The 24,705-nt window shown below is 37.3% G+C and overlaps 2 protein-coding genes across 4 annotated transcripts in view; one reads left to right on the top strand and one right to left on the bottom strand.

The window, feature by feature from the left end:
• grm7 (glutamate metabotropic receptor 7) overlaps window positions 1–24,705 on the bottom strand; it is a 210,868-nt gene that overhangs the window by 181,339 nt on the left and 4,824 nt on the right. The gene's annotated exons all lie outside the window — the stretch shown is intronic.
• LOC311085150 (uncharacterized protein) lies at window positions 10,338–12,735 on the top strand (the record flags this gene model as incomplete). Its single annotated transcript, XM_084117582.1, has 4 exons — window positions 10,338–10,371; window positions 11,514–11,583; window positions 11,679–11,844; window positions 12,606–12,735. The coding sequence occupies exons 2-4, from the start codon at window positions 11,514–11,516 to the stop codon at window positions 12,733–12,735; spliced, it is 366 nt and encodes a 121-aa protein (XP_083973708.1). The 5' UTR covers window positions 10,338–10,371.

Below are 24,705 nucleotides of genomic sequence, written 5' to 3'. Positions count from 1 at the left end.
ACATTACGATTTATTTATTTTCATTATTTATACTCAAATTGTTTAGCTGATAATGTTTTTGGGTTTTTTTTATATAAAAAATTTAAAAGATCTTGAAATAACCAAACCAGATTTTTCATTCACTTTATAGTTTCATGGAGAATGGTACATCTAAGTGATGCCCTACTTTCAAACCAGAAACACAATAGACTGGTTAGACTCTCAAACACATTATCCTCTGAATTGAAATGGACTTCCTGTGATCGATGGAGTTACAGCAGGGAAATCCACTCATGGTAATGGAGGAAACCCAACACTCTTGAATCAGTGAGTGGGATGCCATGTTCATGTCAAAGTAATATTCATCCAGAACACCCAGTCTAAAGATGTAATGCAGATGTAGGAGAACATTTGAGAATCTTTCAACCAATATTTCCCATAACATTTCATACATTTAGAAATGTGATCTGTAAAATTAAATTGGAAATTACAAGATAGACTATATATATATATATATATATTATGTATTTATTTATTTATTTATTTTTATTTGAAGTTCTGGGGTAGAGTTATTGGGGTTCTTTTGACAAGAAAATAGTATTTCAGTCTTTCTACTTCAAAATGAAATGTTAATTTCAATGTGTAACTTGTCATTTCTTTGTGAAATATGTGAAATTAACTATCAGTTTCAGAGTGACAGCTGTTTAAAAGTAAATCGTACACCTTTTTTGTTTTTTTTAGTTTAGCATCACCGAATTGCAAAAATAAAGATTGCTTTCAAACAGGTTTCCTAAACAATGCCATTGGTCGAACAAACAGAGAGCCCCACCCACACTATTAGTTCAGTCATGTTGCTGTTGTCAGGCAGGATACTCTAACCAAACTGCAAAAATAATGATGGTTTTCAAACAGATTTCCTAATCGCTGCCATTGGTTGAACAGAGAGCCCCGCCCAAAACTCACACTATTGGTTCAGCCAGTGTTGCTGTTGTCAGACAGGATACTCTAACCAAACTGCAAAAATAAAGATTGCTTTCAAACAGGCTTCCTAAATGCTGCCATTGGTCGAACAAACAGAAAGCCCCACCCACACTATTGGTTCAGCCAGTGTTGCTGTTGTCAGGCAGGATACTCTAACCAAACAGCAAAAATAATGGTTTTCAAACAGGTTTCCTAAACGCTGCCATTGGTCAAACAAACAGAGAGCCCCACCCACACTATTGGTTCAGTCGTGTTGCTGTTGTCAGAAGGGATAATCAAACTGAACTGCAAAAATAATGATTGTTTTCAAATAGATTTCCTAATCGCTGCCATTGGTTGAACAGAGAGCCCTGCCCAAAACTCACACTATTGGTTCAGCCAGTGTTGCTGTTGTTGTCAGGCAGGATACTCTAACCAAACTGCAAAAATAATGATTGTTTTCAAACAGGTTTCCTAAACGCTGCCATTGGTCGAACAAACAGAGGGCCCCGCCCAAAACTCACACTAGGTTCAGTCAGTGTTTCTGTTGTCTGGCAGGACACTCAAAAAAACCCCGCAATGTTTTGAAAGTTCAATGGATTTTACATTGTTCAGGGAAATCAACCTACACATGGCTTATTTAGTCATCTCTGAACATTAAACTGGGATAAGAATGATTTTAACATTGATAACATTACACATATCACCTTTAAAACCTTGCAACTCTGTCTCAGAAAACATTTTTGGAGAGGGTGTTTTGCCGCCTCAGGCACAACAGGTTCCTCAAAGGCCCGTGACGAAGAACAGACAAGAAATGTGCTGCCCTCTGTAGCACAAGCGCATCAATAGATGCTCTGAACGGCCTCCCCTCAGGGGCAGAAGAGAAAAGAGGCAAACAAACGAGTGAGAAACTTTGAGAATGTTATAGAACAAGGATGGTGACACATCAGTAAGTCAGTATATAAATAACTGGTAGACAGTGGAACACAGAATTTAGTAAGATGGTGAAGGACATAGGACAAACGCAGAAGTGATGTGTAATGCATTTCATGAAGGTTAACCAAGCGTGAGAAGCCTCGCAAAAACATGACCAGAAAGGAAGAGAGGTTCATGTCGGTCAATTCAACATCCATGCCAAAACAGTTTTAGTCGGTAAATAAATAAATGTTATATATTAGCAGCTGTTTAAAGAAAAGATCTCCTCCGAGTAATTTTTAAGTAAAATTTATGACATACAAAGTCAAATTTATGAGATTAAAAAATCAAAATTATGACTTCAAAAATAAAAATAACAAGATACTAAATTGAAATTATGACTTGAAAAGTCATAATTATGATATTAAAAAATGTATTAAGACCTAAAAAGTCAAAATTCTGACATGATTTGAGATATGATTTGAGATTTTGTCACAATTTCGAAATTTTAACCTCAATTTTGATTTAGAATGTACATTTTGACTTCTTATCTTGTAATTGTGACTTTCTGTCATAATTTTAATTTAATCTCAATTTTGATTTATTTTTAAGTCATCATTTTGACTTGGTATTTCATAATTTCGACTTTATATCTTGTAACTAAGACTTTGTCATAATTTAAGTCATGATTTTAACTTTTAAATCTCAATTTCGACATAATGTTGACTTTTTAAGTCAATTTCGACTTGAATCATGATTTCAATTTAGTATGTCAATTTTGAATTTTAATCATATTATTATTATGACTTTGTCATAATTTATATTTTTTTAGAAGTTTAACATAATGTTGACTAAGTCATAATTACTTTTTATATCAAATATGATTTACCAGGGCATGATTTTGTCCCCTCTTATGTGACAGAAATGGACCTCCATTGTAAATAACAGATTAAAACAAATTTACAAAATGCATTGTACACTGTGATGATGCATTAATGGATTTATAATGTCAACATTTAGATTCTTGTAGATAAATGTATTGTTTGTTTATATCTGCATTCATACAATATTCTTATTCCCTTTCTAATTAATGAAGTCATTGATGCTGAAGCAATTAATGACTCAAAATATGCATCATAGCATATTATGAGGTAGGTAGATATACTCGCCCTACTGATTAGTTCAAGTACACTGAAAACTGCTCCCAAAATGCACTGCAAATGCAAAACACATGACAGTGTGGTGCCACTTTGTCTCTCTAAAATGTTGGACCCCTTACTGATTAAAAAAGTACCTAATGTGAAAAAAAAAAAAAAGAGCATTAGCATAAAAGCAACAATTTGCAGTCAACAATACTGGATAGTCAACAATACTGGATAGTCAACAATACTGGATAGTCAAAAGCAATCACCCAAATTTGAACCAACACAGTGTTTTGCAACAAAAATACCACATTGAAATGAAAACCCAGGTGTGCGTTTGAAATCCACTTTACATCCAAAAGACAAACATGTCCCTCTATGACTGCGATCAACTGCGCCATGCATGTTGTCACAACTTCTAACCATTGCATAGAGTTATCCACTTCGCTAGGTACAATATTACCATGGTAACATGATCTAGCACAATTACCCTAAGTCACGTGAACCAGATTTACAGAGCAGTGGAAAAGCCTGAGCGCAGAACTGGGTTGTCAAGTATTTCACTTTTGGAAAATGAGAAATGTATGCCTCACTCTGCTGAGTAGTCTCATTAAAAGAGAGAAGATTGTGTTTTTCATCAAACATATTGCATTATTGATTTTAAAAGGAATAGTTCATCCAAAAATGTTTAATTCCAAATCCAATCCAAAGCTATTTTTATTTGTATTTCATCCAGTGGAACACAAAAAGAGAAATTCATAAGAATCTTTTTTCAAAAGTCAAAAGTACCTTTTTTTTATTGTTTCTGAAGTCTACAATGCTTCTAGTGTGGACAGACTCAAGCTGTTGTGACATGTTATAGGTTGCGTCTGTTGTAGTCTGTGTTTGTGAATCAGGTGTTAAAACAATTCATTCTTAGTGAAGAATGATTTCCAATCTCAGCCAGATTCCCTCCAAAATTAAAAGGCTTCCACTGGCTGTTCATGTAGCTGTACGTAATCTATAATCTTTGGAATTTGCTCCAAATTGAGCGAGTGATTCCCATCACTGCATTTTTATCTGGACCGCTGGTCATTAGACTCTGCCTGCAGTTCTCGATATGCCCTGACATAATGCAGATGATCATTATTAGCCCTGACCAACTCCCCAAGACCCCAACCAATCACATGCCCGGTCAAGCATCCCAAATCAGTCCGGGTCAAGATGAGCGGCCAGAACTGGAGAGGAAAGAGGAAATTGCAGGCTCTTCTTACGAGGCTTCATTTCTCAAGCGCAGATCGAGAGGGATAACGCTAAGTGGCAGCTCGGTCAACTGTATTCATATAGCCAAATAGTACTTGGGGAAAATCACTTACCACTTAGCCCCTTTCGCCAACAGAGCAGAAGTGTTCAAGTGGAACGAGTGTCTCAATCAACGAGACTTCGAACATTTGACGTGGATTCATGCAACACAACTCCCATGAGCAAGGGACCTGGTGTATTAGTAACATATGCTAATAAGCTACTACGGACACTGTTACAATTTTAATAATATTTAAAAGTGACCCACTTTAGCATGGGTTACTGATTCCATGAGATCTTAATTTTAGCCGCTAGCGAAAAGTCTTGACGGTTACAACCACTGACAAAAGGCCAATTAAACTAGTCTAGCTTAAATAATGCAGACATGCCCTGTACAAATGAGTCAGTGTGAGTACCAGTACCAAAAATCCTTATAATATCTTTGAAATCATCAGCATGAAATTAAAAATAATACTAATTACTATCTTAAAACATTTTCCAGTGCTCATTATAACATTACGCATTACATAACATTACATAACATTACATAACTTTCCTTCTTCAGAGTCTACAATACCTAGATAGCACTACTTGTTAGCATTGTCATCTGAGTAAACAGATAAAACAGATCTAATTCCTAATGAAACCTCCACTAGAATATAATTAAAAATGGTCGGAGGATCCTGTTGTGGAGCAAGAAACACACACACACACACACACACACACCCAGAGCAGTGGGCAACCATTTTGCTGTGGCGCCTGGGGAACGACTGGGGGTTAGGTGCCTTGCTCAAGGGAAACGTAGTCATTTCCTGCTGGTATTGGGATTCGAACTTTGGGTTCTAGTCTGACTCTCTAACCCAGTGGTCTCAAACTCAATTTATAGAAGGCCACAGCTCTGCACAGTTTAGCTCCAACCAGCTCCAACTTCCAACTGCAAGGAAGTTTCTAGTAATCCTGAAGACCTTGATTAGCTGGATCAGGTGTGTTTGATTAAGGTTGGAGCAAACCTGTGCAGAGCTGTGGCCCTCTAGTAATTGAGTTTGAGACCACTACTCTAACCATTAGGCCACAACTGCCCAATGGTTCCAATCAATACAAGATGGATGAAGTCAAGTCTCTTCGATTTGTTTATATTTTTACTTGCGTTGTGGGGAAAGGTGCTATTTTCATCCTGTTTACCTGGAAATGTCCAGTTATACAATAACTGTTTCAATCCAACTTTGTGAATGTAATAAATTGGATTCCATCGTAATAAATTTCCATCGCAGATTGAGACCAAATTCTTCACTTCCTAGGAAATTAGTGCAAAATAGATGTAATAAAAATAGAAGTTGCTTCAATCGGGGAAGCCACTGTGGCTCTTGTAATCTACTTCATAAATGACTAGCGACTCAGAGCGCGCAGACAAAATGCAATAAACGCTGACATGTTATCTTGCGTTCGGATGCCTGGTGTTTGTAAACGCAATTGTGTGAGACGCTTCTGGGAGGGAATTATACCAAAACATTTTGATTATAGTCTCCGGCTAATCTCAGAAAAATAGGAACAAAAGCTGTCACTGGGACGAAACCCTTTCAAAAAGGTCCTAATATGTACACTTTAGGTACTAATATGCACATTTTAGGGGTAAATAAGGTACAAATGTGTACCTTTTGAAAGGTGTTTCACATTAACTTTAAGCCTTTCAATTTACATTTTCTTCCATTGACATGTTTTTCAGGTTCATTCACAGCAACTTATACAAATTGATTACTCTGAGGTTGTTTGAAACGACACAATATGAAAGTGAAATGCAAGAGACATGCTATGTTGACCCTTGAGGGGCTGTTTGGACAGACCACGATGTTCTCCAGAACTCTGCCGTGCTGCCAACACAAGGTGCCCATTCCGATTGCACATCTCTTCTGGACAACCCAAATTCAAGAACACCTAGGGCGCCACTCTTGTTTGCTGGTGTCAGCCTCTGCCTCTCTCATCCCGTCTTTCCACTTGACTTCTTCGCCTTTGGACATATATGTCAAGAGTATGTCAAGAGTACCATTCACTTTTTACCAGCAAAACTGCCACCTAGGGCTGTGCTTGAGAATGTAACACCAACCAACTGAGCCAACGGTGAGGAACAAATTATAATGTCGATTCTTTCAGACAAGGTGAGGATTAGGTTGTGGACTGAGTAATAGTTTGTGGATTTGGATGGAAGACAGGTGGGATGGATAGACAGAATGTTTGCAGAGGAAATAGCGGGAGACTGTTATTTAGTAAGTGACCTCAAACTGCCATAACTGGTATTCCAATTCACTGGAATCCAAACGGTAGGCTTCTCATGCTGTGACTACTAGAAGAAAATGTAAGTCTTGAGAACAGTTCTTTCACAGGTCACGCAACACTTACATTTTTTTGTCCAAAACATTTCCAAGCCTTTTTTGAACTGGGAACGGGGAGTTTTAAACAGATGCTGCCAAAAATAAAGCAGTTTTTGCCTTCACAAAGGTGCTTTGTTCTGGCACAATAATATCTGGCGTAGAGATATACTACGGTTCTGTTCCAACATAGCCAGCCTTCCGATGTGAAAACTCTTCCAAAAGGTTCCTTGTTTTTGCTCAATTCTTCGAGGTAGTATACAAAACTGTAAAAATATGTCTCAATGTACTGTGTTAATATGAAGTATTTTTCACAGTGGTTTACCCGTATTTTGAATGGCAGTGGCCATTCATTGGGGCAATAAAGCCCTCCGTACACCTACCCCAAACCCTATACTTTTTTTTTAATTAAACACTAGTTAGCCTTTCCAGTATATAATGTGATGGGAAAAGGGAGAAGAGCAAGTTCGGCAAAAGGTGGATTCGAACTTGGGTCGATAGCGGCAACAGTTACTTCCACGCATACTCCCTACGCCAGGGGTGCCCAATCCTGCTCCTGCCGATCGACTGTCCTGCACAGTTCATCTCCAACCCTAATCAAACACACCTGAAGCAACCAATTAAGGTCTTCAGGATCACTTGAAAATTAAAGGCAGGTGTGTTTGATTAGGGTTGGAGATGAACTGTGCAGGACAGTCGATCGGCAGGAGCAGGATTGGGCACCCCTGCCCTACGCCAATGAGGCTGTTGCGTGGCGGGCAAAATTTTTTATTTTGTGTGGCCCAACCAGACATTGGTGGGTGAAGTAGTTAGTGTAAATGGCCAACAAGACGGGCTCATATCAACAAAAAATGTAATGGTTAATTTCTGCCAGGACATTATCTGTTTTTTATTTTTGTTTGGCAAAATAATTTTGTCAGAAAAATATCTTAATCAAGTAGTGTTTTGTTCTACCCTCTTATTTAACATATTTAAAAATACAAAATATTTTCCTCATATTTTGATGGTTTAATCGAACTTGTAGGGTCATTAAAAACTAATATCCCCACCAGACATCACTTTTGACCACTTCTGTACACTGTAAAAACTTACCAGGAATTTATAGGATTGATGAGTATTATTGTAATAAATTACTGTAGTCAGATATTTACAGTGAAATTAATGCCTGCTAGGTCATTTTCTTATGAATTACTGTTAATCAACAACAAAATGATGCTGACATCTGCTCTTGTTCTTTTTCGATCCCACTCATTTTTCCCCCCTTCACTGTCAACTCTGAAATCTTCAAGTTTTTTTACCCAGCTGTCAAGACTGATTTCACGGATATTGGCAGAGTCTCATTTCTGCAGTTTGTAGTTATGAGAAGAATGCTTCAGATTTCGGCTAAATTATGTATTTTCATTATCGAGGGGTTCAGTTTCACACAGATCATACAACGCAGTCAACACAATCTCATTGGAAAACCTAACTACAAGTTGGCGATTTCGTATGAATTTGTGCGATGTGAATTGTACGGAAACTGTTTTCCTAATAGATTTCATTATTAGTAAAGCAGGTTCTTAATGTACAGTATGGAATACTGAACGTATATCATTATCTTGAAAAGTCAATACGATCTATGAGAAGAATTAAAAATAAATCTCAGTACTTCAAGAACAGTGGACCCAAGAGCACTCTGAAAAATCCAATAATACAAAAGGAAATATGCTACACTCTGTTAGAATTAAAAAAAGTAAATCAAATTATCCCCTTTAAGCCCAGTTAAACATCCTGCTTTGAATGGTGCCAGCTGAAAACTTTTCACCATATTTCCTGTGGGGCTGTAAAGCTGAATTAGTCCTTAGCTCATGTCTGTTGTTAACCTTAAAGATTTGACTGGAGTTGAATATAAATTGCCACAAAGAGCTTCTCAAACCATAAGCTGATTATTCAGCAAAGCAAAACGCTCACTTCAATTCACTTTCCTGCAAAGGAAATGACATATCTGTTGTTTTAATGGCGGTAAATGCAAAAATAAATGCTTAAATCACAGCACCCTTCCGGTTCTAGACAGTGCTATACTATGGCGAGCCGTCTTATTTACAATGTTTCAAAGATAAAAGAGGACATTGGGTAATTCTTTAAGTTAATGTTAGGAGAAGCGAGGCACCATAAAGTCATCTAACATCAGTCTCGCCGCGCCAATCCATTTCATGAAGACCAAACAAAACCCCAGTGACGAGGGTTGGAACTTGACAGACGATGCCAATAAACAACATACCATCTATATAGCAGCATTAGACTAATTTATGCTAGCAACACAAGTGAGCAACACTGTCATTAAAGACATAGCATGTGATGTATGGCACAATCTGCATTGTATGCTACTTTAGAATGAGACTGGCTCTAACGGTACCTTTTGTGTCATTTGGTTTTAAAAAAATATTTCAAGTGGAACAGTTTGCAGGCATATTAAATGAACTGTTTTGATGGAGTTAAATATTCAGTGTGTAAATGAAGATGCTATTCATGAGAGTACGCCCTTCAATATGATTTCAATGGTGAGGGTAAACAAATAATTAAATCTTCATGAGGGGAGGGATGCATAAAACTTTGAATAAAACACCTCCTTCTCAACACCTCGGCTTGATGCTGCTTCTCAAGCTCTCAAGCTGCTTCTGATGATTTACTTCTCTTACAAATGCTGTGAGAAAGTTGAGATGTGTTAGCTATTCTATGCATAGCTGTCTTTGTGACGGGTAATCCATTTGTTTATAATGGTCTTTTCGGTTTTGACAGGGCTAAATTAATTACCGTTTGATCTGAATGTGGGACATAATTAGAACCCTCTTAAAGCTGCAGCCAACCCTCACATCCCTTCTGCCAAAAGGGATCATCCTGCACTGTAATTAAACTTCAGCTCATCTGTCAGAGAGTCGATGTTTTTGTTACTAGAAGTAAAAGAGCAGCAGGTATGCTAGCCTACATTGTTTAGAGTAAAGTGGTTTAACTCAGCACAAAGGTTTTTTTTTGTGTGTGTGTGTGTGTGTGTGTGTGTTTAGAAAATGCTTAGAAAAGATTCATTGGTCAATGTTAAAGGGTTAGTTCAGTCACCACACTGTAACAAATTGCTGTAGATTCTACAGCAAAATTCTACAGAAATTTATTGTTTTATCATTTTACAAGTTATTACTGTAATTCGCAATGCATTATGGGTCAAAAAGAGTATTACAGTTGTTAACAGTATATTTCCCTGTCAACTGTAAATTGATTTACAGGTAAGAGGTGTTTTCACTGTAGGTCATACGGTTTTACAACAATTTACTGTGAGGTGGCATTATGGGATTGCGCGGGCTGAATACAGGTTTGAAAACTGGTGGACTGGAGCATGGCAAGAAGAGTTGAAGATAAAAGGCACTATTTACTAAATTTTTGGTAAGTTAACTTAAATTTACGTCCATAAATATTACAATCGAATGTATTACTTAATGCTGTTTAAGCGATTCATATTTTAAAGAGAATTCAACATAGGCATGTCAGATGCAATTAATTTTATCGACTTGTTAACAACTGCGTGTTATCAGGACATTTAGTGGGATGTAAAAGTGTTTACAATATTTTCCCCCCCGAAACGTTACGTTTATTTAGTAAAGGAATGTGTCTTTAATTTTAAATTTCTTGTTTCAGGCGAGGCATAGAATCGCGACGGGGCGCGCCATAACAGTGGTGAGACGAAGCTGAACGGTTACAAGGTAAAACCATCGTAAATGTTATGGACGAATGCTGAATTTTGTTACCGTTTTATTTTCATTTGCTCTCGAGAGAGTATTTTTAGAGCATTTGCAGTTTGGCAGACAAGACAAATCCACTGAAGTGTTGGTGAGACAAAACTATACCTACGCATGTGCTTTAGCTTTCTTGACGAAAAACATTAGAATAGGCTATATATGATATTAACATCGTTGGATGCTGCTATTTTCTCATTTATTTCACCAGTTTTGATTTCTTATTGAGAGCATGTAAAACCAGTGTTTAAGAAAGGCCTGCGTCATAACTAAATTTAACGCAAAGCAATTTGCTGCGAACAATGATATAGGAATGTAAGTGGGATGTAAAAGTGTTTGATTCCAATATTTTCCCCCCCGAAACGTTACGTTTATTTAGTAAAGGAATGTGTCTTTAATTTTACATTTCTTGTTTCAGGCGAGGCATAGAATCGCGACGCCTAACATTGGTGAGACGAAGCTGAACTGTTAGGTAAAACCGTCGTAAATGTTATGGACGAATGCTGCAGTTTGTTACAGTTTTATTCGCCTTTGCTCTCGAGAGAGTCGCTTTTTACCGAGCATTTGCAGTTTGGAAGACAAGACATAATTACTGAAGTGCTGTTGAGACAAAACCAGTGTTTAACAAATCCCTGCGTCATAACTAAATTCAAAATTACTGGCAAAAGATTTGAAAGTTCATTTTATTTTCTGTTCAAAGTTCCCATAGTTATCGTTTTATTAATATAACTTGAACCTAAATCTAAATGAGAAATGTATCGCTGTAAATTGTGTCAACATGAGAGCAATACCATTGTAGGTTTTACTAAGCATATGAAAGGTCACAGTAATGTTCCACACTGCTGTTTTACCTGTGGTGTACCTGACTGTTCCTGTGCATTTACAAAATTTGCAGCTTTAAGAGTTGTGAGAGGACACTTAGTGTAAAATCCACATTTGCATCTCATATCTCAAGAACACACAAAAACAGTCCACATGAGCTTCTAAATGAAGCAGTTTTTGCAAACTCGCTACAACGTGTGTCAGCCCTGTACATCTCAAGATTCTCATATACTGCATTTAATTACATTGTCATTTACATTTCTTTCCTTTTCTTTTTTTTCTTTTAGATGTCAGCAACAGCAGCTGATGTGGAAAAAAGTTCTACACTTCCAGACTCTCCGAGACTGATTGTCTTAGGTAATGTATGTTCCAAAATCTTTAAATTACTTAATACATTTTGCCTGTTGTATTTTAGTATTTTATAAAGTGTTTCTTATATTTATTATTTTTAGGTGAAATTCTCACTGCAACCCAGTGGATGCTGAGTATTGAGGGTCAAGTGGTTATGAATCCACACCCCAATTTTATGGCTGGATTTGCTGCTTTGTTTGCAACTTACTACAACTTTAATCTGGTGTACCAGCACGAGGCATCCTGCACACTTGAATTTGTTCAAAGGTAACAGTTTACTTAAAGATAAATGTGTATATGTTAAAGGATTAGTTCACCCAAAAATTTAATTTCTGTCATTAATAAACTACTGACTGTTCATTTTCGGAACACAAATTAAGATATTTTTGATGAAATCCGAGAGGTTTCTGAACCACACATAGGCAGCAAAATCATTGCAACTTTCAAGGTCCAGAAAGGCAGTTAAGACATTGTTAAAATAGACCATGTGACTACAGTGGATCAACCTTAATGTTATGAAGCCACGATAATACTTTTTGTGCGCAAAAACCCCCAAAATAACGACTTTATTCAACAATCTCTTCTCTTCTGTGTCAGTCTCTGACGCTGTTAATGTAGTAAACACAGTGCAGCGCTTCCAGGTTCTACGTTAGAACAAAAAGTATTCTCATCACTTCATAACATTAAGGTTGATCCACTGGAGTTACGTGGACTATTTTAATGATGTTTTTACTACCTTTCTGGGCCTTGAAAGTTGTAATGACGTTGTGGTCTATGTGTGGTTCAGAAACCTCTCTGATTTCATCAAAAACATCTTAATGTGTGCTCCTGAAAATGAATGAAGGTCAGTAGTTAATTAATGACAGATTAATGAGTAATTAATTACAGAAATGTAATTTTGGGGTGAACTAACCCTTTATAATACATTAGTAGTGCAGCGAATGCTTATTGTAAAGTGGTATATTTTCATTAGTCTGCACATGATCCTAAAGCTTCTGCTTGTGTTTTTCTGACTGATTTTTGTGCAGATGTTTTGTTGGAATCAACCCATCCACTGGTACCAAGACAGTCAAAAAAAGTGGAAAGACCTCAGAGAAGAGGAACAACACAGTCAATCCTCATGTGTCTACTCTTCTCAGAAGGCTAACGGACTTTTAAGCGTGTACTGTAAGTTGTCAAATGTATATAAACAAAAAAACTACAGGAGGAGATGTTTTAAATGTTTTAGAGGGAATGTTGTCAATCACCAGCATTTGTGTTGTTTATCACAAACATTTATACAAAAAATAATAAATAAAAAAAAAAGCAGAAATGTGAGTTTTAACAGGAGATGTGAGTTAACCATAATGCCATTCTGTTGATTGAGCTTAAAGGGATAGTTCACCCAAAAATGGAAATTCCATCATCATTTACTCACCCCCATGTTGTTCCAAACCTGTATGAGATTCTTTCTTCTGCTGAACTCAAAAGAAGATATTTTGAAGAATGTTGGTAATCAAACAGTTGATGGTAGCCATTTACTTTCAATTGTCTAGTTACCAAAATTCTTTAAAATATCATCTTTTGTGTTCAACAGAAGAAAGAAACTCATACAGGTTTGGAACAAATTGAGGGTGAATAAACAGAATGATGACAGAATTTTCATTTTTGGATGAACTCTCCCTTTAAAGGGATACTTCACCAACTTTTTACTGCGCCGAGTCGAAGTGCTTCCAACTTCAAGTGCTATTCCGCCATACATTATAGTTATCCTTTTTACTCGCTTAGAAAAGCGCCACGTTTTATTTTGTGTCACCATACTTGGTCGTGTAACTACTCGTGTAACTGTATTTAAATAGGGAAAACGTGGAGGTGTTTGGTCGCTTCTAGCTTCATCTCTGTTTGCATCCTAATGAATGAACTGAGCTAAGCTAAGTGCTATCAAAGTGTCACCGCGCGCTAGAGCGATTGAGTGCACGCACTGAGACGAGTGAGGTATGTATCAACTCGTCTTAGTTAAGGGAATAACATAGTTTAATATGAAAAAATGGTGAAGTATCCCTTTAACTTTTATTGAAGTTATTTGTAGTTATTTTGTGACTGATTTTGAAAAGATTTTCTGTACTTGAAAAAGTAAAATTGTTGTTACCAGTCTTGCAGTAATTTGCTTATTATTTTAATAAATATTTTTCTACAACAGCTTTGACTTTGTGTTTTGTTTTTTTAAATGTTTATTTTAATGCATTTACATCAATATAATGGTAAATAATAGAGTACAGTTTACTGTTAAAATGATTCTTTTCAGCTTTTTAAATGTTAAACTATTCCAGCATCTTCTTGAATTTTGGGGGTATTTACAGGATTTTATTGGCAACTTTATTGCCAGGTAAATACTGTACTTTAGTGAAATTACAAAAAATTGCTGTAAAATATATTTACAGGATTTTATTGGCAATTTTATTGCCAGGTAAATACTGTACTTTAATGAAATTACAAAAAATTGCTGTAAAGTAAAATACAAGTTTAATTGAATGTTACTGTAAAAAATACTACAAATTACTGTATTTCATATACAACAATTAACTGTAAATTGCTTTACAGTATTATACTGTAATCAATTTTACAGCAATTACCAACATTTTTACAGGACTTTATTGGCAACTTTTTTGCCAGTAAATTCCTGTAAATTCTACAGGAAATTTTTTACAGTGCATTTACCTTCATGTCATTCCAAAACCATAAGACGTTCATCTTCGGAACACAAATAAAGATATTTTTAATGAAATCTGAGATATTTCTGTCCCTCCATTGACAGCTATGCAACTACCGCTTTCATGCTTCAAAAAGTTCATAAAGAGAACATAAAGAGAAAAAACAAACAAACATATGAACAGAGTGATTGAATCCAAATTTTCTAAAGAGATATGATTGCATAACATGATTAACAGATTGAAATTAGGCTTTTATTAACATATAAACATTGATCAGCAAACATCAGGTCAACCTGCTTGACGTGTGAGAACAAACCTCATTGGTTCTTGCTGAAGCTCAAACGAGCTGCGTAACATGAGAATGAACCTCATTGGTTCTTGGTGAAGCTCAAAAGTGCTGCGTAACATGAGAATGAACCTCATTGGTTCTTGGTGAAGCTCAGAAGTGCTGCGTAACACGAGAATGAACCTCATTGGTTCTTGCTGAAGCTCAAACGTGCTGCGTAACACTAGAATGAACCTCATTGGTTCTTGCTGAAGCTCAAAAGTGCTGCGTAACATGAGAATGAACCTCATTGGTTCTTGGTGAAGCTCAGAAGTGCTGCGTAACACGAGAATGAACCTCATTGGTTCTTGCTGAAGCTCAAACGTGCTGCGTAACACGAGACTGAACCTCATTGGTTCTTGCTGAAGCTCAAACGAGCTGCGTAACATGAGAAAGAGCCTCATTGGCTCTCGCAGAAGCTCAAAAGTGCTGCGTAACACTAGAAATAACCTCATTGGCTCTCGCAGAAGCTCAAAAGTGCTGCGTAACACTAGAAATAACCTCATTGGTTCTTGCAGAAGCTCAAAAGTGCTGCGTAACATGAGAATGAACCTCATTGGTTCTTGCTGAAGCTCAAAAGTGCTGCGTAACATGAGAATGAACCTCATTGGTTCTTGCTGAAGCTCAAAAGTGCTGCGTAAAATGAGAATGAGCCTCATTGGCTCTCACAGAAGCTCAAACGAGCTGCGTTACATGAGAATGAACCTCATTGGCTCTCGCAGAAGCTCAAAAGTGCTGCGTAACATGAGAATGAACCTCATTGGTTCTTGCTGAAGCTCAAAAGTGCTGCGTAAAATGAGAATGAGCCTCATTGGCTCTCACAGAAGCTCAAACGAGCTGCGTAACATGAGAATGAACCTCATTGGCTCTCACAGAAGCTCAAACGAGCTGTGTAACATGAGAATGAACCTCATTGGCTCTCGCAGAAGCTCAAACGTGCTGCGTAACACGAGACTGAACCTCATTGGTTCTTGCTGAAGCTCAAAAGTGCTGCGTAAAATGAGAATGAGCCTCATTGGCTCTCACAGAAGCTCAAACGAGCTGCGTAACATGAGAATGAACCTCATTGGCTCTCGCAGAAGCTCAAAAGTGCTGTGTAACATGAGAATGAACCTCATTGGCTCTCGCAGAAGCTCAAACGTGCTGCGTAACACGAGACTGAACCTCATTGGTTCTTGCTGAAGCTCAAAAGTGCTGCGTAAAATGAGAATGTGCCTCATTGGCTCTCACAGAAGGTCAAACGTGCTGCGTAACACGAGAATGAACCTCATTGGTTCTTGCTGAAGCTCAAACGTGCTGCGTAACACAAGACTGAACCTCATTGGTTCTTGCTGAAGCTCAAAAGTGCTGCGTAACATGAGAATGAGCCTCATTGGCTCTCACAGAAGCTCAAACGAGCTGCGTAACATGAGAATGAACCTCATTGGTTCTTGCTGAAGCTCAAACGTGCTGCGTAACATGAGAATAAGCCTCATTGGTTCTCGCAGAAGCTCAAACGAGCTGCGTAACACGAGAATAAACCTCAGTGGTTCTTGCACATCAAGCGAACATGCTTGAGATTCTGTTTATCAGAACTGATGTGTGCATTGATGACCTTTTGTATGTGAATAAAAGCCTAAATTAAATCTGTTCATCATATCAGAAAATTTGTCATATCACTAAACCTAAATATGGATTAGTTTTAGGATCACTTTATGAACTTTTTGAAGTGTCAAACCTGGTTACATGGATTATCAATGGATTTTTATTTAAAATATCTTAATGTGTGTTTCGAAGATGAGCAAAAGTCTAATGGGTTTGGAACAACATGAGGGTGAGTAAATGATGAAAGAATTTCTGCACATTTCAGTGAGTGAAAAAGTATATTGAAGGGAATTAACATAAATCAAATCACACAATTGCACTACGCTACAAAAGCAAACTAAGCTGTCTAAACAAGCAGGAATGTAAGAGATATATTCTCATTGTTTCTGGTCAGTAGACATTGGCAGTAAACAGCTTATGGGAAACCATGCAAGACGTTTCCAGCAATCGTGCCTTGAAGTGAATCTCTGCTGTCGCACAGATGGGAAACTCTCAAAGCCGCCTCCTTCCCACAACTGACAAGGTTCTGAGCAAGTCAAATGAAACTTGCTGATCCAAGAAAGTCCCTCAAATGACTTGCTGAGTGGTCAGCTCAGTTTCACTTGAGTTCCTCACGTCCTTCTACTGTAATTAGTAACAACATTCAAATAACCATTTTAAATATGTGTAAATTAGTGTCATATAAAGGTTCCAAAAAGCCAGAGAAGAACCATTTGGGTTCCCCAAAGAACCTTTCACTGAACAGTTCTTAAAAAAAAAAAAAAAAAAGTCTTAATTTGAAGAACATTTTAATAATCCAAAGAGCGTTTTTTCCACTATAAAAAAAAACATTTTGTGCAATGGAAAGGTTCCATAAATGTTAAAGGTTTTCATAGATGCTAATAAAGAACCTTTATTTTTTTTAAAGTGTAGAAATCATAAAAGCTTCACACATTTTGGGTCCCCGTCTCTGTCTGCTTTGCTCCTTTGCCTGTCTTGAAACCTTTATCTCGGAAATGGTTTTGCTATGTGTTTTGATCCAGACTGAACTTACTGGAGAACAGACGTGGTTAGTTGATGTTTTGGAGGTCTCTACTACACCATATCCCCTATGCGCTCCATGAAATAAGGCTGCAAGACCTGCCATTCTTGTTCACTTGAACATGAAGGGCCTGTCAGGGCTACACGCATCCCATAATAAAAAGACTGACTGAACCCGTTGCTCACTCAGTTCTGTTCACCTTCATGACGTGTATGAACCGGTATGAATTCTACAGAACACAAAAAATGGCTCTTTACCATAAAATGAAAGCATATTGTCAGCATATCTCCAGAAAAGTAGTCCATATGACTAAATTCCATTTCTTATTGAAGACATGCAAAAGCTTTGTGTGAAAAACAGATTGAAGTTATTGACAATCTTCCCCTTCAGCTGTAGTCCTTTGTGCAACACATGGGGCCAGATTTACTGACAGCTTGCACCAGCGTTAAAAAACTACTGTCAGGATTTACTAAAGACACGCAGTGAAAAATTAGCGCTGAAAAGGCGTGAACAGGGTTCTTTTTGCGGCTGACTTGCATATGCATTTGTAGGAGTTTCCTTTTCAGATGAAGTATTTATGGGAGTGTATTTAAATGAATCATGCAAGGTGATTTACTAAGGTTTGCGCAAGTCAATTTGCTGGTATTTTCGCCATTTTCAACGCTCAAAGAAAGCATGTCTTTTTGCACCTGTGTTGTTAGTAGATCACACGCAGCTGATTATCATCGGCTCTGCTTGTTTGCGACACTACGTGAATCTGCACTGATCTTGATGGACTGCGTTGGTCATTATGGAAATGATCCGGCTGCGTCTGTGTTCTTTAATGTGCACATTATCAGTAGATCAGCAGCAGAACTTTCAACTCCCATTGGCTCTTTTATTGAATTGCGGTCTCACGCTAATTTGCCCTGTTTAGTAAATCTGGCCCATGGAGTTTAAATATGTACATGTGCAAATGGTCACAATATGCTTTCATTGTAATGAAAAGAGCAGCATGGATTTTGAGTTTCACAGAAGAAAGTTATGCAGGTTTGGAACAACATGAGGATGGATAAATATCAGAATTTTTGTATGATCAAGTTCCCCTGTGGTGAAAATCAAGCTTTTAATGTTGTTTATTTGTATATGTGGTGTTTTTAATATAATTTAATACAAACCATGTGTAAATTCATAAGTCAACACCATTGCTGAGTATTTTCTCCTTAAAACTGCAATGATCTAAAGACGCGGTTTGAAATCGCTGGTGTTTCTGACGTCACATACTACCTTGTAACCAATCACGTCAACGTGTGACCAGCATCTGGACGAAACAAATTTGGACAATTTTTTGGGGATAAAACAAAACAAGACAAAAAAATGGGCCAAAACAAGCCAAGCAAAAACAACACAAAACAAGCCATATCAAATCAAATGGATAAAACAAAAAGTAAAAATACATTAAAAATAATAATAATAATAATAATTTTTAGGTAATTAAATTATTAATTAATTAAAATTTAATTAAAATGAATTATTTTCAAATTCAATTCAAATTATTGTATTATTATTATTAATTATCTTTCTTTACGATATCACAGGGACTAAAGTACCTGTTGGTTTAACAGTTAAAAACACACACACATTAGCTGTGCCAAAATTGTTTAAACAAAATAAATTAAAGGAATTTAATAAGTCTAAACTCTTTGTTTTTGCACACACAGTTCTAAATAAAAGTCCATAAATGAAAAGTATAATGTTTTGCACTTGAGTCTAAAATTCCACTCATATTAGTGAAAGCATAGGACTCTCGGGGGCTCAAACACCTATGGAAAAAAAAAGATATTCTCCATTCATTTTATCCAATCAAAAAATCGATTGAGATTCAGGAACCTCTCTGATTGGTAGATCTCACATCGGATCCCGGCAGGTCATAATACACTCAATTCTACCATTATATTTAGCATTACAACATAACAACCTGTCACAAAAGCTTGTGCTTTCTGTTTTTTTACATGACGATGAATTGCATTTTAAGTAATTAACCTTAAAATAATCATTCAAATCAGCAAGAGAGCGATTAGTGACAACACTCATGGAAAGAATGTGCTTTAGTTTGGTTGGTAATGTATTTGCAGTGTGCGTTTCTCTTCGCAAGACACAAATAACTTTTGTTTAATGAATTCATCAAGTGCACGAAAAGAAAAACTGCACTCTTGAAAGGTCTCGAGGTATGGCATGTGGGCACCCACCGACAGAAACATAAATCGCCGCCTATTCAGAGCTCAATTGTCATCAAATTTCCTCACTTCATACATATTAAAAGAAAATACACCACTATGCATCAATGTCACACTCATGGTGCAAACCCTCCACACTAATAATGTGTCACACTTGAAAATCATCAGTAACCTCAATGTGAAGCAAAGAACTTATTAGCAACATCTAATCTATCTGCAACAATCTGAAGTGATCTCCACTAAATAACCAGCATTGAAGTACTCTTGGTTAGTATTCTATAGTCTTCTGATATGAGAGTGATAGATCATTCAGACAAATTATTCCTTCTCATGTTGAGGTAATGGCAATACAAATTAATCAGCTGCACTCGATGTGATAAATGTCAACGAAGTCTGCGGGGAGCTGAAGTATCTATTGATTGGAGAGAAGAAATTATTTCAATAATTACTGGTATGTATATCATTGACGCTTCCTAAATGAGAAAAAAAAAAAGATCCGCGCTCATAATGATTTATGGCAGTTCGCCCAGCGGGACTCTCTCATTTAACGAGCTCCGAGATGAGCCAATGGCAGACGTGCTTTATGACATCAACCGAGGATTTTTCCTGGCTTCATGCTGAGCAACTTCACAGACAGGCATTGAACAGGAGATAAGAGACAGCACTGGGAGTAACTTAAAGCTCATCCTCAACTGGCAATATACCAAACTAATGTGATTATGAAGTTCGGAATTAAGATTAGCGGAATGGCTGATGAGATGCCGCGTATAAAAATACCTGCCTCGTGGGATGTGTTGAAGAAATGAGGGGTGACATGATACTCCAACACAAATGGATTCGGTACATGTTAGTGTATGAAGATGCCTCCTGGTTGCAGACCTGCTGCCAAGGCAACATGTCATATCTAATTCATCCAGAACAAATTCAAATGAGCTTTAGAGGAAATTTTAACATAATACACACACTATATACGTGAGTATAACCTAAAAAAAATAGGTTTTTGTGAAATATACTTCACAAAAAAAGTACTGTGAAAATACCTTGATGGTATAATATGGCAATATCACAGTACTCAATGACTACCATACTTTCATATGAGTATTTTTAATGACATATATTTCTGTAATGACAACTGGCATGGTAATGGATATGACAATGATATCCATTACCATGGTCTTAGTGGATTCCAGCATTGGTAATGGATTTGGTAATTAAGACTATTATCCATTAAGACTTGGTCTTAGCGGAACAGATCTGCTATGCTGCTGCTGAGCAAGTATGGACTTGCTATGGCCAGTACTTACACGACACACTGCTGTGAGCAAGCAAGATGTGCTGTTGCTTTACTATATAGCATACATATATTAACCGTAGCAGATCTATACAGGTGGAGCTGGGGAAGATGGAGGGTTTCTGAAAGTGCACTGCAAACTGCTACAGCAAATGCTGACCAGTATTTAAAGGATGCGCAGCGAGCTCATTGGCTACTGATACAGCAGGAACCAATCAGCTGTGCCCTATTGAGAATGATGAGATTGCAAACAGTTTGAGTTAAGGACCTATTAGCCTGTGCCATCTAGAGTTTTACAACAGAACTTTGCATTAATACTTTGTTTCTTATAATGCTATTTTATGTTTTACATTCAATCAAATACGTTATGCTTTGTGCTTCATGAATGAGGCCTATTGAGAGTAGCGTATCATTTGGTAACACATTTCCAGGTAATGCCTTATAACTTCAGCCAACATGATATTAATTATCAGTATTATCGATCAAACACATTACCTGAACTAATACAAGATCCTTTCAAAAGTAAATTCTCCAATAGAACAAATTTAATATTGCATAACAAAAAGTTGCAATTTGGCAAAGCTGCAGTCAGGTTTTTGGCAGGCTCAGGCGTACACAAGCGGCCAATATTGATAAATAGGCTGGGATTTCTCACGCTGAAAAGAAGCCAACCCTCGAGGGAGGAGTAGCCAATCGGAAGCCAAAGGATGGAGACGGCTGATAAAAAAAGAGAGCAAAGAGGTTATCAGAGCACAATGACCTCCAGGTGGGCCGAGTCTTCCATCAGCGTGTGCCGCCATGCCAGGCCCTTCCTTCCCTGGCACTATTGTCCTAACAAGATTTGTGGGTGGCCTAAACTCCAAAATACTCTGTTTATAGAGCTCATCTAATGCAATAAAAGCTCCTTATGTGGAAAAAATAGAGGCTTTTGTGAAATACACTTCACAAAAAAGATAAATACCTTGATGGTATCAGATGACAATACCATGGTACTCAAAAGCAATGTTTCCATCCACCTATTTTTATGCAAATTTTGGGATATCGCATAAATAAATAATAATAAAAATGCTGGATGGAAACACCAAGATGCGCATAAAAATGTGCAAAAACATATGCACTCAATTGAGGTGGATGATTTTTTTAAAGAAGATATGCGCATAAACTACGATGGAAACACATTTGAGATTTTGCCTCAACAGAGGATGTGATTGGAAAACTAACCAGTGGACCAATTTCCTTTCACAGCATCTCAAATGTTGGGTTGGTCATTCTGAAAATGCCTGATCCAAAGTCCGTCATCAAAATGATTTGTTTTATTCCCTCCCAGAAGTGTCTCACATGATTGTGTTCCCAAACACCAGGAATCCAAACGTTTTATGCGATATTCCAATTATTCCAACTTTGGATGGAAACATAGCTAATGACTAACCATATTGATGTACATGGTATTGACATTGCCACCAAGGTGTTCTGGATCAACCTTTAAGTCTCTAAGGTATATTGACTTACATTTGCAGTGTTTCAAACCCGCTAATAATAATTACAGTAATACTGGGAAGAAATGCCATTTTAAGGCTTGCTTCTCACTGGTTTAAAAAATTCTGTGCTGAAGAATTCCTGGGTTTGTAGGTTATGGCTTATGTGAGAAATGAGTCCCACAGCACTGATATTTTTAGACTTCCGTCACTGTGGCTGTTGTCACTTTTATGTTGGTGGCCTAAGAGTGAGTGATAGCAAACATATACTGTATTTACTAGAGCTCAAGGCAGAAAACCTCCTGGGCCAGCACACCAGCGAGACGTCAGAGAAATCAATAGTCACTGACAGACTATGGAGAATCATTATGACAAGAAGCGTCCTGTTATTCCGGAGTCATTTTAGTCACTGTTTTAATGGCGAAACACGGATGTTTCTGTATTTCAATCCATAAAAATAACACTGCTTCTGTTTCCAGATGCAAATGAATGTGTCAGCATTCATCTGCCTGTAATATTAAAGTCAACATGAAATACATTTGCAACCTATTTCACTTCTGTAATGCGAGGCATTTAAAATTTCTTTTCTTCTTTACCATATGACAATAATTAAGGGGATCGTTACCACTTCAGAATGAGTAGCCTACATAAATAAATACAAATTTATATTTCACAATGTCAGTTTAAATCTTAAAATGCGACTTTAAATGCTAACTTTTTATCTCGCAAAAGCAAATTTATCTCATAATTGTGACATTTGTTGCAATTTCAACTTTATTTTGCGCAATGTGGCTTTATACCCAACAATGTGACTTTTGGGCTGTTTACACAACACTGTTTGAAACTAAAAATGCAAAACTTTTTATGTGTTTTGGCCATTCATGTACATGATGACAGCATTTTGGGGGCCTAAAAATGCTACATTTTGAAAGTGGGATTCAAAGTGCAAGTTTTTGAAAGCGATACCGTTTTCATCTCCGTGTAAACTACAAAAACGTGAATTTGTGAAAACGATGATGTCATGTGCATGCGTATTACGTGTTCAGTCTATAGGTGCGTAGTGTTTCTTTACAAAGTGACATCGCCATCTACTGGCCTGGCATGAATAATACAGCATTTTCAGTCATTTTCGCAGATCCATGTGAACGGTGATCGTTTTGACGACGGTGTCGTCTGTACGTGAAAAAATGCAAATGAAAAACTTTTCCATTGTTAGTACACCGTTGTCATGTAAACATAAACTTCTGCAAATATGCTTCACATTTGAATTTCAAAGATGCCGTTATGCAATTTCAACTATGACTTTATACCTAACAACGTGACTTTTTCTTGCAATTTCAGTTTAGTTTATTGTTAATACAACTTTATGTCTCACAATGAGAGTTTAAATCTAAGAGTGAAACCTTTTAGCAAGTAATTTTATGCGCCGATGCTTCACATTCGAAGTCCGATGATGCCATTACGTAATTCGTGACTTTATATCTCACAATGTGACTTTTTTACGTGGAAACAGGCTTCTTTACATTAAGACCAGTAATGTTTATTTAGAAAAACAATGAGGTCGATTTTAATTTCATGTTGACCCAAAAGCCTATGACTTGACGTACACTTGCCATGGCCATGGCCATGTCCTGAATTGTACTTCCCCTCACTTTCCTGCTAAAAAAAACTATAAACCACTAAAGCAATGGCTTATCATGAGCTCCATCAGAACCAAATGAAATTTGGACCTGTAGCGTCACAAGTGTTTTGAGTCAAAATGTGTTGAAATTGCTTGTATGCCTCATGAATTGTGTCAGAGTGCATTGCCCTCTTCACATCAACTCTCATCACCGCAGCTCTCATCGCACTCGGGAAAAGCTTGCGGCCAACAGGGATGCTTTGTGAAATCCCAGCCCTGGAGCATATAAAAGCAGTCAGAGACTCAGAGCAAGTGTGAGGCCACAGGGAAAAAAGCAAACACTTTTCTGAAAGGATGCAGGTGGCTAGCGGGCCACGACATGGGCTTTTAAATTTGTTTCTTAATGCTCACAACTGAGGGTCTGTGACACAGGCCGGCTGGCATAATGTCCCATGCGTATGGGTGTATTTCCGTAAATACTTTATAAACAGTCTATGAAGGGCAAAAAGTCAAGCTCTAAGAACAGATCTGTGAGGTCTGCTGAAACCGCTTTAGCCATTAGCCGTGTGGTAGGAAGCTGGAGGAAAGTGACATAAATATTGCAGTTTCACATGTGAGTGCATGTAGCTAATGCCATTTACTGTAAAAGTATGAATGCAACAACACACGAGCGACTATTAAATCCATGTCTACATTTTGTGAGCTCTTGTAGTGCATAGAGCACATCAGTCCATATTTAGTTTTTATAAAACTAAAGGGTTGTGAACACTTCATGTAAACTCACGATAACCACACACACTCACAAGTACCCAAAAGATGTCTGACATGAATAATACCTCAATGTTCATTTAGTTCTTAGTTTAGGGCTTTAAATACTGTAAAGATCCAACACAATCTCATGACAG

Source organism: Abramis brama, assembly GCF_963993115.1.
Source record: "Abramis brama genome assembly, chromosome: 6".
In the NCBI taxonomy this organism is placed as follows: Eukaryota; Metazoa; Chordata; class Actinopteri; order Cypriniformes; family Leuciscidae; genus Abramis; species Abramis brama.
The sequence above is the reverse complement of the archived record's forward strand: the minus strand, read 5'-3'. Positions and strand labels throughout refer to the sequence as shown.